Source organism: Saccopteryx bilineata, chromosome 6, assembly GCF_036850765.1.
Source record: "Saccopteryx bilineata isolate mSacBil1 chromosome 6, mSacBil1_pri_phased_curated, whole genome shotgun sequence".
NCBI classification, from domain to species: domain Eukaryota; kingdom Metazoa; phylum Chordata; class Mammalia; order Chiroptera; family Emballonuridae; genus Saccopteryx; species Saccopteryx bilineata.
In genome coordinates this window covers 209,634,394-209,650,494 of record NC_089495.1, presented here as the reverse complement: position 1 = coordinate 209,650,494, position 16,101 = coordinate 209,634,394, and the positions used below count along the sequence as shown (strand labels likewise).

At 68.1% G+C, this 16,101-nt stretch overlaps 1 protein-coding gene across 2 annotated transcripts in view; it reads left to right on the top strand.

Moving 5' to 3' along the window:
- LAMA5 (laminin subunit alpha 5) overlaps nucleotides 1–16,101 on the top strand; it is a 48,830-nt gene that overhangs the window by 22,582 nt on the left and 10,147 nt on the right. For both annotated transcript variants that reach the window (XM_066237644.1, XM_066237645.1), the window contains exons 12-51: nucleotides 136–276; nucleotides 367–504; nucleotides 596–730; nucleotides 820–954; nucleotides 1,028–1,165; nucleotides 1,774–1,826; nucleotides 2,005–2,110; nucleotides 2,246–2,298; nucleotides 2,392–2,497; nucleotides 2,922–3,021; nucleotides 3,328–3,484; nucleotides 3,631–3,769; nucleotides 4,034–4,176; nucleotides 4,261–4,367; nucleotides 4,468–4,621; nucleotides 5,037–5,197; nucleotides 5,315–5,423; nucleotides 7,238–7,335; nucleotides 7,450–7,651; nucleotides 7,761–7,887; nucleotides 8,332–8,471; nucleotides 9,058–9,173; nucleotides 9,263–9,474; nucleotides 9,865–10,069; nucleotides 10,307–10,451; nucleotides 10,644–10,784; nucleotides 10,921–11,082; nucleotides 11,252–11,353; nucleotides 11,459–11,542; nucleotides 12,219–12,449; nucleotides 12,796–12,909; nucleotides 13,080–13,207; nucleotides 13,354–13,434; nucleotides 13,555–13,769; nucleotides 14,162–14,262; nucleotides 14,596–14,776; nucleotides 14,881–15,030; nucleotides 15,343–15,494; nucleotides 15,574–15,684; nucleotides 15,866–15,977. In XM_066237644.1, coding sequence (XP_066093741.1) covers nucleotides 136–276; nucleotides 367–504; nucleotides 596–730; nucleotides 820–954; nucleotides 1,028–1,165; nucleotides 1,774–1,826; nucleotides 2,005–2,110; nucleotides 2,246–2,298; nucleotides 2,392–2,497; nucleotides 2,922–3,021; nucleotides 3,328–3,484; nucleotides 3,631–3,769; nucleotides 4,034–4,176; nucleotides 4,261–4,367; nucleotides 4,468–4,621; nucleotides 5,037–5,197; nucleotides 5,315–5,423; nucleotides 7,238–7,335; nucleotides 7,450–7,651; nucleotides 7,761–7,887; nucleotides 8,332–8,471; nucleotides 9,058–9,173; nucleotides 9,263–9,474; nucleotides 9,865–10,069; nucleotides 10,307–10,451; nucleotides 10,644–10,784; nucleotides 10,921–11,082; nucleotides 11,252–11,353; nucleotides 11,459–11,542; nucleotides 12,219–12,449; nucleotides 12,796–12,909; nucleotides 13,080–13,207; nucleotides 13,354–13,434; nucleotides 13,555–13,769; nucleotides 14,162–14,262; nucleotides 14,596–14,776; nucleotides 14,881–15,030; nucleotides 15,343–15,494; nucleotides 15,574–15,684; nucleotides 15,866–15,977 — 5,385 coding nt within the window. The remainder of the gene's footprint in view (nucleotides 1–135; nucleotides 277–366; nucleotides 505–595; nucleotides 731–819; nucleotides 955–1,027; nucleotides 1,166–1,773; nucleotides 1,827–2,004; nucleotides 2,111–2,245; nucleotides 2,299–2,391; nucleotides 2,498–2,921; nucleotides 3,022–3,327; nucleotides 3,485–3,630; nucleotides 3,770–4,033; nucleotides 4,177–4,260; nucleotides 4,368–4,467; nucleotides 4,622–5,036; nucleotides 5,198–5,314; nucleotides 5,424–7,237; nucleotides 7,336–7,449; nucleotides 7,652–7,760; nucleotides 7,888–8,331; nucleotides 8,472–9,057; nucleotides 9,174–9,262; nucleotides 9,475–9,864; nucleotides 10,070–10,306; nucleotides 10,452–10,643; nucleotides 10,785–10,920; nucleotides 11,083–11,251; nucleotides 11,354–11,458; nucleotides 11,543–12,218; nucleotides 12,450–12,795; nucleotides 12,910–13,079; nucleotides 13,208–13,353; nucleotides 13,435–13,554; nucleotides 13,770–14,161; nucleotides 14,263–14,595; nucleotides 14,777–14,880; nucleotides 15,031–15,342; nucleotides 15,495–15,573; nucleotides 15,685–15,865; nucleotides 15,978–16,101) is intronic.

Here is a 16,101-nt window from a genome sequence, read left to right as displayed (position 1 = left end):
AGCCTGGCTCTTCATTGTCTTCTAGTTGATACGAATACAAAGTACAAGTGGGAGGAAGTGAGTTTGTGGAGAAGGGAGGTTTTCCGGCGGGGAGGGCCTGGACTGCAGGCCTCTGAGGCTCCGCTCCGCCCCCAGACTGTGACTGCAATGCCGCCGGGACTCAGGGCAACGCCTGCCGCAAGGACCCGCAGGTGGGACGCTGCGTGTGCAAGCACAACTTCCAGGGAACCCACTGCGAGCTCTGCGCCCCAGGGTTCTACGGCCTGGGCTGCCAGCGTGAGTCCAGCCCCGTCCCCGTCCCTGTCTTCGTCACACAGACACTGGGAGCCCAGCCCTGCTCTGACCACTGGTGCCCCCTCCCCACAGCATGCCAGTGTTCCAGCCCCGGAGTGGTGGACGGTGACTGTGACCGTGACTCAGGCCAGTGCGTGTGCCGGGCAGGCTTCGATGGGGCCGTGTGTGACCGCTGTGCCCCTGGGTACTTCCACTTCCCCCTCTGCCAGTGTGAGCAGGGCCTCCCCCGTGGGCACGGTGGTCGTGGGCTCAGGGCCTTGTCTGCCCAGCTCAGCACCCCTGCGGCCTCTCTGCCCCACAGTGTGTGGCTGCAGCCCCGCGGGGACCCTGCCCACGGGCTGTGACGAGGCTGGCCACTGCCCGTGCCGGCCTGAGTTTGACGGCCCTCACTGTGACCGCTGTCGCCCCGGGTACCATGGCTACCCCAACTGCCGTGGTGAGCAGAGCGGGGCAAGGCTGCGGCCCGGTAGAGGGGAGAGCGGGGTTCCTGTCTGTGCCCACGGCCTGACCCCGTGTCCCTTGCAGCCTGCAACTGTGACCCCCAGGGGGCCCTGGACCAGCTGTGTGGGGCCGGCGGGTCATGCCGCTGCCGTCCTGGCTACACAGGCGCCACGTGCCGAGAGTGCAGCCCCGGCTTCCACAGCTTCCCCGCCTGTGCCCGTGAGTGTCCCCGTGGGGGACAGGGAGGGGCAGCGTGTCCCACGGAACGCCCACACCCTCCCTCCTCCCCCAGCCTGCCAGTGCTCTGCCGACGGCTCCCTGCACGCAGCCTGCGACCCCCGTAGCGGGCAGTGCAGCTGCCGGCCCCGCGTGACAGGACTGCGGTGTGACGTGTGTGTGCCTGGCACCTACAACTTTCCCCACTGCGAAGGTGAGGTGGGCGCGGGGCGTGTCCCGTGGGGGCGTGCGTGCCTGCGTGGGGGCGTGTCCCGTGCATGCGTGCGTGCCTCCGTGCGTGCGTGCCTCCGTGGGGGCGTGTCCCGTGCGTGCGTGCCTCCGTGGGGGCGTGTCCCGTGCGTGCGTGCCTCCGTGGGGGCGTGTCCCGTGCATGCGTGCGTGCCTCCGTGCGTGCGTGCAGCTCGTGCCCTGCGCACCCTCCCGGGCCGGGTGTTCTGGCCACTGTCCCAGCACTCTGTGCCCATGCGTGTGTCCGCGTGGCTGTCCTCACGCGTGTTTGTGTGTGTCCGTGTGCTGTGCATGTGTCCACGCGCATCACGTGTGGTTGTTCCTGGACATGTCTCCACGTGCTCTGCATCTGTGTGTGCTCACATGGCTGCGCACACCCAGTGTGTGTTCACACGTGTGTTCGTGTGCTTTTTGCATGTTCATAACTGTGTGCTGGGGAGGGGGAGGGCACACACCCTCAGGGGGTGGTTACCAGAGGTGGAGGTGCAGGTCTTCATGTTTGGTGACACATGTGGGTGGGAGCCGTGGGTGGGTCACTGGCCGGGGAATGACCATAGCCCGATGTCTCCACAGCTGGCTCTTGCCACCCTGCCGGCCTGGCCCCAGCTGATCCCTTCCTTCCTGAGGTGAGCCCAGGTCAGCCCAGGTGGGGTTGAGACCACTGCTTCCCCGGCTGATCGGTTGCAATGGCCCCCTCAGGGCTCACTGTTCCCCCGGCTGGTCGTCTGTCCCTACTCCAGGGGCTGAGGGTTTGTGGATGGGAACGTAGGGGCCACTCTGACCCTCAGTCTCATCCTCCCTCAGGCACAGGCCCCCTGTACGTGCCGGGCTCACGTGGAGGGGCCAAGTTGTGATCGCTGTAAACCTGGGTTCTGGGGGCTCAGCCCCAGCAACCCTGAGGGTTGCACGCGTGAGTCTGCCCAGAGGGGGGTGATGGGGGCTGGAGGAGATCCCTGTGGGGGGCAGGGAGGAGAAGGCTGGCTCACAATGCCCAGGCCCTCCCGGCCCCTCCCCAGCTCTCAGGCCTGCTCTACCCCTCCCCCAGGCTGCAGCTGTGACCCCAGGGGCACGCTGGGCGGAGCTGCTGAGTGCCTGCTGGTGAGTCGAGGGCCAGGCTGCTGGGGGCCTGGGGACAAGCACATTGGGGACCCCCCCATCACACCTAATCCTACCTTCTCCCTCAACCTCCAGGGCAACGGCCAGTGCTTCTGCAAGCCCCACGTGTGCGGCCAGACCTGTGCGGCTTGCAAGGATGGCTTCTTCGGGCTGGACCAGGCCAACTACTTTGGCTGCCGCAGTAAATGCCCTGTTACCAGGCCCTCAGACCATGCCCTGGGGGGCGGGGCGGGGCGAGCTGAGGCCCAGGGAGGGACGAATAAGTCAGAGGCTAGCAGGAGAGGCCCAGGTGCTGGACTGGCACCCACTGAGCTGCTCCTGGATGCCCAGCCGGGCCCTGACGGGGAGGTGGGGGCAAGCTCTGCCCTCAGGCACCTCCCCACAGTCCTGCACCAGGGCAGACATCAATAATCAATCCCCGTTCCCTTGCCCCCGAGCCTGGACTCGGAACCTCCCTTGTCCAGAGTCCCACGGTCTCAGCCCATTGTTCCTGACAGGGCGGATGGAGGCCCAGGGGCTGGTCTGTGAGCTGAGAGCAGGGTCCTGGGCCGGGGCCATGGGGGGTGGTGGCCTGGGCAGCACTGACCTCACCCCCTCCTGTACAGGCTGCCGGTGCGACGTGGGTGGCGCGCTGGGCCAGGGCTGTGAGCCGAGAACAGGGGCCTGCCGCTGCCGCCCCAACACCCAGGGCTCCACCTGCAGCGAGTAGGTGCCCCGCTCCCGCTGGGGTGGGGGGAGCAGGGGCGGGGGGGGGGAGCCGGCCCCTGGGCTGGCGTCTGCCGCCCCAACACCCAGGGCTCCACCTGCAGCGAGTAGGTGCCCCGCTCCCGCTGGGGTGGGGGGAGCAGGGGCGGGGGGGGGGGGAGCCGGCCCCTGGGCTGACGTCTGCCGCCCCAACACCCAGGGCTCCACCTGCAGCGAGTAGGTGCCCCGCTCCCGCTGGGGTGGGGGGAGCAGGGGGGGGAGCCGGCCCCCCCCCGGGCTGGCGTCTGACGCCCCCGCCGCGGCCAGGCCGGCACCGAACCACTACCTCCCGGACCTGCACCGCCTGCACCTGGAGCTGGAGGAGGCGGCCACGCCCGAGGGCCACACCGTGCGCTTCGGGTTCAACCCCCTGGAGTTTGAGCACTTCAGCTGGAGGGGCTACGCCCAGATGTCCCCCATCCAGGTGGGCGTGGGGCTGCCCGTGCCCAGCGGGGGGGGGGGGGGCGGGGGGCGGGGGGGAAGGCAGGCCTCTGAAGCCACAGGACTGGGCTAGTGGTGACTCCGGCCATGAAGGGGTGACCCCGGTTTCCCACGCCACACCCCCACCAGCCCAGAATTGTAGCCAGGCTGAACGTGACCTCCCCTGACCTCTTCTGGCTCGTCTTCCGATACGTCAACCGCGGGCCCACGACCGTGAGCGGAAGGGTCTCTGTGCGGGAAGAGGGCAAGTTTGCCACCTGCGCCAACTGTGAGTGCCCTGGGGGGGCCGCTCCTCCGCCCCTTCCCTCGACCTTGGCCCCCCCCCCGCACTCTGCACCCCTCCCTCCCACCCAGCCCCAGCCCCAGCCCCAGCCCCGCATTGGGGCCATGCATTGGTGGGGACGCCAGCCCGTTCTGGGGCCCTGGCATTGGTGGGGACGTCAGCCCGTTCTGGGGCCCTGGGCGGGTGGCGTGGGGTGGGCTGGGGGCCCGTGGGGCGTGTGCAGTCTCACTGTCCCTCCCCTTCCCCCAGGCACGGAGCAGAGCCAGCCGGTGGCCTTCCCGCCCAGCACTGAGCCCGCCTTCGTCACCGTGCCCCAGAGGGGCTTAGGGGAGCCCTTCGTGCTGAACCCCGGCACCTGGGCCCTGCTCGTGGAGGCGGAAGGGGTGCTCCTGGTGAGGCGGGGGCCGAGCGGGGTGGCGGGGGCCGAGCAGGGCGGGCAGGGCCGCAGCATGGACCTCCCACCCTCTCGCCTCCAGGACTACGTGGTTCTGCTGCCCAGCGCCTACTACGAGGCGGCTCTCCTGCAGCTGCGGGTGACCGAGGCCTGCACCTTCCGGCCAGCTGCCCAGAGCTCTGGGGAGAAGTGAGGGCCAGCCCGTCAGGGGTGGGGGCCTGACCCTCCCTGTGCTCAAGCCACTGGCCCTGTGCTGACCACAGACTGTGTCGCCCCCCAACACACGCAGTTGCCTCCTCTACACCCACCTGCCTCTGGACGGCTTCTCCTCCACCCCTGGGCCCGGGGCCCTGTGTCTCCGTGACAACAGTCTTCCCCGGCCCTGCCCCACGGAGCAGCTGAGTGCCTCCCACCCGCCGCTGGCTGTGTGCCAGGGCAGTGACGTGAGTCCCCTCCCCACGGAGGGGTCAAGGCCTGGGGGGCGGGGTCTGTGTGGCGGTGACAGGGACACAGGCAGTGGGAGGGACTCGTGTGCTGAGGGTGTGACCTTGGGAGTCAGGATGTCCTCGGGGCCCCAGGTCTTCAGCTCACGGTGAGTGCGTGGAGGGTCATCTGTTCACTCTGAGGTGCGGGCCAGACCTCCGGGCACCGTGCTCAATGAGGAGGCCGGCGGGTCTCGGGTGGGCAGGGGGCGCTCTGAGCGAGCAGAGGTCAGAGGGTCAAGCAGGTTCTGCGTCCTGGGAGAAGGACACTGCCCCGTGCAGTAGGGAGCTGGGAAGGACAGGTGGCCAGGCAGCACGTGGGGTCCCGTTCTCCAGGTGGGGGCTGGGGTGGGCCTCTGAGTGCCTGTCCCCACAGGTGGACGTCCAGCTGCAGATAGTGGTACCCAGGCCAGGCCGCTATGCCCTCGTGGTGGAGTATGCCAACGCGGAGGCCCGCCAGGAGCTGGGCGTGGCTGCACACACCCGCCAGCGCCCCCCCCAGCACGGGAGGCTCACCCTGCACCCCTGCCTGTACAGGTGTGCCGGAGGAGACGGACGGACTCAACTCTGGGGTCCGTCCGGGTGGGAGGGTTCGGGCCCCAGGGCTGCCCACCTGCTGACCGCCCGCCCTGCCCTGCCCCGCCCCGCCCCCAGCACCCTGTGCCGCGGCACCCCTCTGGATGACCAGCACCACCTGGCGGTCTTCCACCTGGACACAGAGGCCAGCATCCGGCTCTCCGCCCAGCAGGCGCACTTCTTCCTGGTGAGGCCCTGACCCCTCAGCTGCGCACCCCGCTCCGCCTGACCCCCATGGCGCCAGATCTTTCAGACGGGTTTAAACCTACACAGAAGAGCAGAGAGAAGGGTGCAGTGAGCCCCGGTTCCCCCCCAGCGCGGGACCTCTCTCGGTTCTTCCGGGACCCCTCACCTGCCGCGTTAGTGTCTCCCCGTGGGGTGCAGTGAGCCCCGGTTCCCCCCCAGCGCGGGACCTCTCTCGGTTCTTCCGGGACCCCTCACCTGCCGCGTTAGTGTCTCCCCGTGGGGTGCAGTGAGCCCCGGTTCCCCCCCAGCACGGGACCTCTCTCGGTTCTTCCGGGACCCCTCACCTGCCGCGTTAGGGTCTCCCCGTGGGGTGCAGTGAGCCCCGGTTCCCCCCCAGCACAGGACCTCTCTCGGTTCTTCCGGAACCCCTCACCTGCCGCGTTAGGGTCTCCCCGTGGGGTGCAGTGAGCCCCGGTTCCCCCCCAGCACGGGACCTCTCTCGGTTCTTCCGGGACCCCTCACCTGCTGCGTTAGTGTCTCCCCGTGGGGTGCAGTGAGCCCCGGTTCCCCCCCAGCACGGGACCTCTCTCGGTTCTTCCGGGACCCCTCACCTGCCGCGTTAGGGTCTCCCCGTGGGCAGATAGTGTCTTTTCACCAACGACATCCTTGGCCACCTGAGGGCAGGTGTGCCGTGTTGGCGTAGGCGGGGAAGGGAAGAGGGAATCTTCACAGAAGCCCGTGTCTGGGTAGAATTCACCAGAGCATTCCACCGTGGGAACAGGGGCCCTTCCCCGGAGTTGGGGAGGGGTCCGTGTCCTGGGGGCCCTGGAGCTTAAGGCTCAGCGGCGTCAGGGCCATCTGCTTGTATGGCAACCTCGTTAGTCAACTCATCGTGGTTAGGTCACTGTCAACCCTCGCCACTCGCCACCTCAGTCCTTCTCGTGGGGCCCGGAACCAGGCGTCAGGGCCTGGTCAACACGAGACAGACATGTGGCCTGGCCCCGGGCGAAGTGTTGTACCGTCCTCTGCACTGCGCTTCCCCGGGCTGCAAGAAGTTAACCGGAGCGACACAGGCTCCATTTTTATAGCTGCAGCCAGTCCTGAGGAGAGGCCGCCCACCCGCCCGCCCGCGAGGGTGGCCCCGTGCCCGGGCGTCAGGGCTGCGGACCCCACCCTGGGCTTTTCCGTGTTGCTGACGGACACGGGCCCTGCGGCTGTGCCTGGTCTGTCTGTGGGGGGCCCGCGGTTGTGGTTGTGTCCAGCTGTCCACACGGGAGAGCACCCACAGCTCACAGGACGCCCGTGGGCCTCCTGGGCAGCCTACCCTCCAGCTGACAGCACCCTGACACTGCCTCTTCCGGAACTTTCCGTAACGACTCACACAGGGTGCACTTCTGCTGGCCCCGTGTGGGCGACGGCTGTGTGGGTCACTGCTGCCAGGTCTCATGTTGTCACCCGTGCATCGCGGTGGGTGGCACGGGGCAGAAATGCCCGTTGTGAACCCACCCTGGGCGCTTGGGGAGAAGGCAGCCGGTCAACCCGCAGATGGCCATGGGGGGGCGGGGGCGAGGAGTGGCCTTGGGGGGGACGCCTGGGAGGGGCCCTCGGGCCCCAGAAACTGCAGTGGAGGGCGGTTGTGCAGCTGGGGGAGGGCTCAGGAGAGCCAGGCAGGGACTCGATGCAGACAGCAGGACTCGGAGGGAGGGCCAGGCAGGGACTCGGAGGGAGGGCCAGGCAGGGACTCAGTGCAGACAGCAAGACTCGAGGGACTGCATCCACGCCCCCCCATCCGCGCCTGTCCCTCTGCCCACACAGCACAGCGTCACCCTGGTGCCCGCGGAGACGTTCAGCCTGGAGTTTGTGGAGCCCCAGGTCCGCTGCGTCAGCAGCCACGGGGCCTTTGGCCCCAGCAGGTAGTGGGGCCGCGCGGGGCGGGGTGGCCGGTGCGGCCCGCTGGCCGGGAGGGTGGGGTGGCCGGTGCGGCCCGCTGGCCAGGACGGAGGCTCATCGTCCCCGCGCCCCCGCAGCGCCACCTGCCTGCCCTCCCGCTTCCCGAAGCCGCCGCAGCCCATCGTCCTCAGGGACTGCCAGGTGCTTCCGCTGCCGCCCGGCCTCCCCCTGACCCACTCGCAGGAGCTCGCGCCGGGCGCACCCCCGTCCGGACCCCAGCCACGGCCCCCCACCGCCGTGGACACGGAGGCCGAGCCCACCTTGCTGCAGCACCCCCAGGCGAGGGCCCGGGCCCGGGGGCACGGGCGTGAGCAGGGCGGGGCTTACGAGAGGGCCCCCCAGCGCCCCCACACCCCTGCCTGCTCACGGAGCCTCTCCCGCCTTGCAGGGGACAGTGGTCTTCACCACCCACGTGCCCGCCCTGGGCCGCTATGCCTTTCTGCTGCACGGCTACCAGCCGGCCCACCCCACCTTCACCGTGGAAGTCCTCATCAACGGGGGCCGCGTCTGGCAGGGTGAGTGGCCGTGGGACATGGCCAGGGGACAGGGTTCTGGACCAGGAGCCGGTCAGGGGTCCCTCGTCCACACACGGCCCTGTCGTGGGGCCACCCCATGACGTGGACAGACGGATGCTGATTGTGTGGCTTTCGTGGCCCGGGGCAGGGCGCCTGTCACCTGGCTGTGAGGGACAGGTCCACACACGCCCCCTTCCTGCCGTCAGTTCTCAACCAGGTGTCCGCGGGCTCATCCGGACTCTGCTCCTCACACCTGTTTCTGAGTGAGGGGCCACCCACCACACACTGGTGGCTGAGGGCTCACTGTGGTGACGCTCACGTCCTGTGGGGGCCTCGTCTCTCCCGCGTGGGGACTCCTCGGCCATGCCCGGCTCAGGAAGAGGCCTCGGGGCCAGCGTGGCCTCTGTGTGTTGGGGGCTGACTCACCTTGTCCAACCCCTCCAGGCCAGGCCAATGCCACCTTCTGCCCCCACGGCTACGGCTGCCGTATCCTGGTGGTGTGTGAGGGCCAGACCATCCTGGACGTGACCGCCAGTGAGCTCACTGTGACCGTGCGTGTGCCCGAGGGCCGCTGGCTCTGGCTGGTGCGTCCCGAGCCTGGTGTCCCTGCATGTGGCCCTGCACCTGCTTAGCGACCAGCCCTCCCCACACCTGTCACTCCACTGTCCATCCCTCAGCCAGGGTGTGTCCCCTGCCTGCCACGGCCCAGCCCCGTGCTAGGCGCCAGGGGCTGCAGCCTCGTAGGACCTCCAGGTCTGCCTCGTAAGACTCTGGGGGGTGGGGTGTCGAAGAGCCAGGACAATGCTCACCAACCCCCAGGTCCCTGCTGGTCAGAGTGGGCTTCCTGGAGGAGGTGGGACCTAGAGGCATGGAGAGGGAGGGTCACTGGGAGACTGGGTCCCTCCTCACACTCCCCAAGCTTCCGTTGAGCCGTAGAGGCTGGCCTCCCCTCTGAACAGCCTAGGTGGGGACCCAGCACCTGCCAGTTTTGCCAGAGAGGGCTCAAGGCTGGGGTGTGATGCCACCGCGTCTTAGCTGCCCGGCCAGACCGTGGCCAGTTGCAGAGACGCCCTGAGGATGAGCTCCAGCCGGCAGGCTCCAGCACACTCCCCTGCCCCGGGCGGGCCCTCTGCTGGGCCCACGGGAGGTGACCAGACCCTGGTGCCCTAGGAGTACGTGCTGGTCGTCCCTGAGGACGTCTACAGCCCCAGCTACCTCCGGGAGGAGCCCCTGGACAAGTCCTATGACTTCATCAGCCAGTGCGCCACCCACGGCTACCACATCAGGTGGGCAAGGCTCGGGGCAGGGCAGTGGGGGTGGGGGTGGGGGGACAGAGATGGGGGAGCTGGCCTCATCACCTGCCCCCCGGCCCCAGCCCCACCAGCTCGTCCCAGTTCTGCCGAGATGCCGCCACTTCCCTCTCTCTCTTCTACAACAACGGGGCTCGGCCTTGCGGCTGCCACGAAGTGGGTGCCACCGGCCCCACATGTGAGCCCTTCGGGGGCCAGTGTCCCTGCCGCGCCCACGTCATTGGCCGAGACTGCTCCCGCTGTGCCACCGGCTACTGGGGCTTCCCCGACTGCAGGCGTGAGTATCTCGGTCGACGGCGGCGTTGCCAGCTGGAGGGGTGCCGCCTGAGCTTGGGGGGGGACTTCCTAGTAGAGGGGGGCCCACCAAGAAGTATGGACAGTGGTCAGGAGAACATTCTGGAGCCTGGAGGACCAGCCTGGCCACCTCCAGTCTGCAGGATCTCGGGCAGCTTCTGGCCCAGGCCTTGGCAGGGTTGTCTGGAAGTCTCCAGGGACGAGACGGTGATTCTGGCCCCACGTCAGAGACGCTGCCTGCGACTCGGGCCCAGAGCTGGGTGGGACCAGGCTGGGAGGCGGGGTGGGGCGTCCCTGACGGTGCCCCCAGGGCTGCGGCTGGGGCCCCCGCGTGGGACAGAGGGGCCAGCATCCCTGTGCGTGCTCCCCGCAGCCTGCGACTGCAGCGGCCGCCTGTGTGACGAGCTCTCGGGCCGCTGCCTCTGCCCGCCCCGCACCGTCCTGCCCGACTGCCTCGTCTGCCAGCCCCAGACCTTCGGCTGCCACCCCCTGGTGGGCTGCGAGGAGTGTGACTGCTCGGGCCCCGGCGTGCAGGAGCTCACCGACCCCACCTGTGACAAGGACAGCGGCCAGTGCAAGTGAGAGCCGGGGGCAGGTGCCAGGCACCCTCGAGCTGGTCCTGGGCTCCGGCCGGCACGTCTGGATCCACAGGGTCCTGATCCCAATCTCCCCCTCATGATCGCTCCTGGGGTTCAACAGGACCCTCTCTCTCAGTTCTGGGGGGCAGGGCGGGGGGCTGTTCACCATCTCTCACCTAAGCGTGAGGGGTCTGGGTGGAGGGGAGGCCCAGCCAGCTTCTGAACCCCCTCTGGCAGGTGCAGACCCCACGTGGCTGGGCGCCGCTGTGACCTGTGTGCTCCCGGCTTCTACGGCTACCCCAGCTGCCACCCCTGCGACTGCCACCAAGCCGGCTCTGCGCCTGGCGTGTGCGACCCCCTCACGGGCCAGTGCCACTGCAAGGTGAGGGTCGGCCGGCACCCTGCCCGCCCCTCGCCCCATCTCCTCCACTGCAGCTCATCCTCTGGGCGGCTGGGGCTCCCTGCAGGTGTTTGGGAGAGGCGCCTGTTGGCGAGGGAGGGGTGACAGCGAGCCAAGGTGGTGGAGGGCCCGCACACAGCCGGCCAGCGGCCTCACCCTGTGCTCCTCCCCCAGGAGAACGTCCAGGGACCCAGATGTGACCAGTGCCGCCTCGGGACCTTCTCCCTGGACGCTGCCAACCCCAAAGGCTGCACCCGGTGCTTCTGCTTTGGGGCCACCGAGCGCTGCCGGAGCTCCATCCACGCCCGCCAGGAGGTGCGCGAGGCTGCAGAGGGGGCCGCCCCGCCCCGGGGTGGGGGGTGCGCTGCTGCCCAGCCAGCAGGGTCTGCCACAAGGGGGGCCCCGTGACATGCGAGGTGCTCACCGAGTGTCCCACCCATGTGGCCTGCAGTTCGTGGACATGGAGGGCTGGACACTGGTGAGCAGTGACCGGCAGGTGGTGCCCCACCAGCTGCGGGCAGACGCGGACCTGCTCCACGCAGACCTGAGGGACCTGCCCGAGGGCTTCCCTGAGCTGTCCTGGCAGGCGCCACCCTCCTACCTGGGGGACCGGGTGAGCGGGCTCGTCGGGGCTCAGGAGGGTGCCCGTGCCCAGGAGGGTGGCATGCGGGTGCCGGGAGCACAGCCAGGCCCAGCCCTGGAGGTGCTCCAGAAACTCCCTGGGTGACTCTGGGCTCAAGGACAGGGTCTGGCCAGGTCACAGTCCTCTGTCCGGTCTCCAGGTGTCATCCTACGGGGGAACCCTCCGCTACGAACTGCACTCGGAGAGCCAGCGGGGGGACGTGTTCATCCCCACTGACAGCAAGCCGGACGTGGTGCTGCAGGTGACCGACACGGTGGGCGAGGCTGGGTGGACAGGTGGGAATGGCCGAACCAGGATGAGGAGCAACCCTGACCACACACGTTGTTTGCCCCCCCCCCCCCCCCAGGGTAACCAGATGAGCATCATGTTCCTGGAGCCCGTGTACCCGGAGCCTGGGCATGTGCACCGCGGGCAGCTGCAGCTGGTGGAGGTGAGCAGAGCTGGCCGTGAGCCCACCCCTCTTTGGACCCCGCTGTGGCCCAGGAAAGGCCAGAATGGGGCCAGGACTGCTGGGCCCACACTCGCCACACCTCACTTCCCCGGTGGCCCTTGGGGCAGGGCTCCCACACTGCTGGCTTTCAATCCCTGCTCCCTGCGGCTCCTGCTGCGACTTGCCCGAGCATGTGCCTTTGCCCCGTTTCCCTTTGGATGGTTTGTGGTCTTGATCTTTTTAGAGGAGTTCTGTGTCATTTCTGACACATAGGCCACACCCCACTTTGGAGAAGTGGCCGTCTCCTCCCAGTCTGTCACTCGCCGGTCCTTCTCTAAGGTGTCTTCTGATCGACAGGCGTTCTTATGTTTCGTGTACCCCAATTTCCAAACCTTTCATTTGCAGTTAGTGTTTCCCTGTCTCCTCTAAAAGAAAGCGTCTCTCCGCAGTCAGGAAGCATTCCCATTTTCTTCTAAAAGCTTTTAAACTCTTTGCGTGTCTGAGATCTGAGCGGACCCGGAGTTGGTATTTGTGCTCGGTGTGAGGAAGGGATCCAGGTCGCTCCAGCTCAGAGTAGAATCCTCTCCTGCTCCGTGTGACCTGAGCACCCGCCCCCACGGGAGGGTCTGTCCTGAGCCCCTGTCTGCCCCACTGAGGACCTGTGGTGGCCCCACAGGGCAACTTTCGGCACACAGAGACCCACAGCGCCGTGTCCCGCGAGGAGCTCATGATGGTCCTGGCTGGCCTGCAGCAGCTGCAGATTCGTGCCCCCTTCTCCAAGATCTCCTCGGCCATCTCCCTGCGCAGGGTGGCACTGGAGGTGGCCAGCGAGATGGGCAGGGGGCCTCCGGCCAGCAATGTGGAGCTGTGCATGTGCCCTGCCAATTACCTCGGGGACTCATGCCAGGTGAGGTGGGACAGGGAGAGGGGGCGGGCAGGAGGCCACAAGGCTGCCGCCCACCATCTGTCCACCCCACCCACACCCCTCCGTGGCCCCCAGCATCCACTCATCGCCCTTGGTGTCACCCCATTCTTCTCTCCTGCCCGCTGGGTGTCACCCTTCCAGCAGCCTGACCTTCCCACGTCAGGCTGAGCCATCCACTTGCTTACCTGCCTTAATCCAGTCAACCCCTGCCGGCCCTTGAGCCACTCACTGCCCCGTCCACGTCCACCCGCTGGTCTGCCTGAGTCTGACCTACAAGCAGGCCCCTGGCCCTGCCTCCTTTCCTGACCGCTGATGCCCCCACCCCCAGGAATGTGCGCCTGGCTATTACCGGGACAGCAAAGGTCTCTTTTTGGGTCGCTGCCTCCCCTGCCAATGCCATGGTCACTCAGACGTCTGCATCCCTGGCATGGGCATCTGCATGGTGAGTGGGACCTGGTGGGGAGGGAGGGCAGCCACTGGGGACATGTGTTACTCAGTAGTGGTTATGACACAGAGGTCTGGGACGGTCTGCCTTGGGCAGAGTCCCCCACAGGGCTGGGGGTGGGAAGTGGGGCCCCTGCCGTCAGTGCTGACCTGACCCGTCCACCCCAGAGCTGCCAGCACAACACGGAGGGTGACCACTGCGAGCGCTGCCAGGCCGGCTTCGTGCGCAATGGGTTGGAGGACCCTTCGGTCCCCTGCGTCAGCTGCCCCTGCCCGGTTTCGGTGCCTTCTAACAAGTAAGCAGGTGGAGTCAGCACTGACCTCTGCAGGCTGGGACAGCTGGCAGGGGGCGGGGACCCCAACCCCTGGGGTCTGTCCCAGTCTGGACACGGGTGCTCAGGCAGAGTGGGCAGGGGCGTGACAACCACCTCCGTTTTTGCAGCTTCGCCATGGGCTGCGTCTTTTCAGGCGGCCTCACCCAGTGTCTCTGCAAACCCGGCTATGCGGGGGCCTCCTGTGAGCGGTGAGCGTGGGGGGAGCCGACGTGAGTGCTGCGTGGGCAGGGCCAGCACGCATGCGCATGCTGGCTGCGGGACGGAGCGCAGCCACGGGGGCCACTGACCCCGCCTCGCCCTCCCCGCAGGTGCGCCCCAGGCTTCTTCGGGAACCCGCTGGTGCTGGGCAGCTCCTGCCAGCCCTGCAACTGCAGCGGTAACGGGGACCCCAACCTGCTCTTCAATGACTGCGACCCCCTAACGGGTGCCTGCCGCAGCTGCCTGCGCCACACCACCGGGCCCCACTGCGAGTCTTGCGCCCCCGGATTCTACGGCAACGCTCTCCTGCCCGGCAACTGCACCCGTAGGCCCGGGGGAGGGGTGTTCCAGTGTGGGGGCGGGGGTGCTGAGTGCCCCCCGGGAGCAGGCTGTGTCTAATTCCAGGCCCAGAAGAAAGAGGGTGGACCCGGCCAGCCCCCACCCCCACTGTCAGACCAAGGGCGGCTTTGGGACTGTCCTCTATGAAGGCGACCCTGGTTTCTGGCAGCCTGGGCGGCGTGGGGGAGGGCAAGGTGGGGCAGTGAGTGGGCTGCTATGTGGTCAGGGCAGGAGGTGCTGGCAGCCCGGAGCCGGGCAGAGGCTGAAGGGTTCCTTCAGGGGCAGGTAGGGATCCTGGGGAACCGGAGCTCAGGAAGCAATTGTGGGAGGGGGGCTGGGGTTGGGGGAGAGCTGCTGTCACAGCCCCACCTTCTACAGGGTGCGACTGCTCCTCATGTGGGACAGAGTCCTGTGACCCCCACAGCGGGAGGTGCTTGTGCAAGGCTGGTGTGACTGGGCCTCGCTGTGACCGCTGTCAGGTAGGGCCGCCTGGAGGGGGCGGGCCTCGGTGGGTAGAGGCGGGGCCTCTGGGCTGGCAGGGCGGGGCCTCTGGGCTAGTGGGGCGGGCCTCGGTGGGTAGAGGCGGGGCCTCTGGGCTGGCAGGGCGGGGCCTCTGGGCTGGTGGGGCGGGGCCTCTGCGTTAGCGGGGAGGGGCCTCTGGGCTAGTGGGGCGGGCCTTGGTGGGTAGAGGTGGGGCCTCTAGGCTAGCAGGGCGGGGCCTTGTGTGCCACCAGGGAAATTTATGGTTGAAAGAGTGGAGGCAGCTGGGTCTTGAGGACTGGGCAGAGCTCTGACCACACCTATGCCCACAGGAAGGACACTTTGGCTTTGAGGGCTGCAGGGGTTGCCACCCATGTGCCTGTGGACCAGCCTCCAAGGGCTCAGACTGCCACCCCCAGAGTGGACAATGCCACTGCCAGCCTGGGACCGGGGGGCCGCAGTGCCGAGAGTGTGCCCCTGGCCACTGGGGGCTCCCTGAGCAGGGCTGCAGGCGTGAGTGTGGTGGGCGGGGCACCGTGGGGTGGCGCACCTCAAGGTAGCAAGTACCCGGGGACCCTCTGCCGGCCACTCACCCCATCCTACCCTTCGTCCCTCAGGCTGCCAGTGCCAGGGGGGCCACTGTGACGTGCACACGGGCCGCTGCACATGCCCCCCTGGGCTCAGTGGGGAGCGCTGTGACACCTGTAGCCACCAGCACCAGGTGCCGGTGCCTGGCGGGCCTGGGAACCACGGCGTCCACTGTGAAGGTGTGTCCCCACACTCACCCCTGCTTCTCTGACCTCACTGCCTCACCCCGGCGCTGACCTAGCGACCCCGGCGCTGACCTCAACTCCCAGAGGAGTCCTGTGGCCCCAGCTCTCCCTCGCACTGTTCCTGGGGTCCCCACACCTGTCCGTAGATGGACCCTAACACCCTCCTCGTGCTGACCTCTGACCCTCACCCACCTAGTCACCTGAGCCCAGCTCAACATGCCCATATCAGCTTCAGAACCCCCCGGCTCCCTCCCTGCTCCCGCGGCAACCCCACGCCCTGCGCTGACCGTCCTGCCCTGCCCACAGTGTGCGACCACTGTGTGGTCCTGCTGCTGGACGACCTGGAGAGGGCCGGCGCCCTGCTGCCCGTCATCCGGGAGCAGCTCCACGGCATCAACACCAGCTCCGTGGCCTGGGCCCGGCTGCGCAGGCTGAACGCCTCCATCGCTGACCTGAAGGTACCGAGGGGTGGCCCCCTGGGCCTTCCCGCCCCAGGTGGCAAGCCCTCAGTGTCCCCTCCCCTCCCCCTCTCCCCAGAGCCAGCTCCGGAGCCCCACGGGCCCCAGCCACCAGACGGCACGGCAGCTGGAGACACTGGAGAGACAGAGCGAGAGCCTGAGGCAGGACGCGCAGCAGCTGGACAGCCAGGCAGGACCCCGAGACCCCCTAGGGGACCCTTTCCCCTCCGTAGGCTCTTCTCACAGGTCCTCCTCCCTGGGCCCCAAACCGTCCAGTTTCATTCTCACCCTCTGCTCAGGCCCAAGGCTGCTTCCTAGGCCCTCTCCAGCCAGCAGAGGCTGTGAGCTGATGGGTACCATGTCCACAACAGGCTGCCGGGGCCCGAGGCCAGGCTGGACAGCTGCTGGACAGCACAGAGACCACACTGGGCTGGGCACAGACGCTGCTGGCGACCATCCAGGCTCTGAACCGAACCCTGAGCGGTAGGGGCTGGCCCAGATGGGTGGGGGGACAGGGTTTGGATGTTTCAGGGCAGAGTCAGGAGGTGGGAGAGGCAGAGGGAGACGGGGGGTGGGGGTGGGGGGGTGGACCCTGGAGGACAGGTCA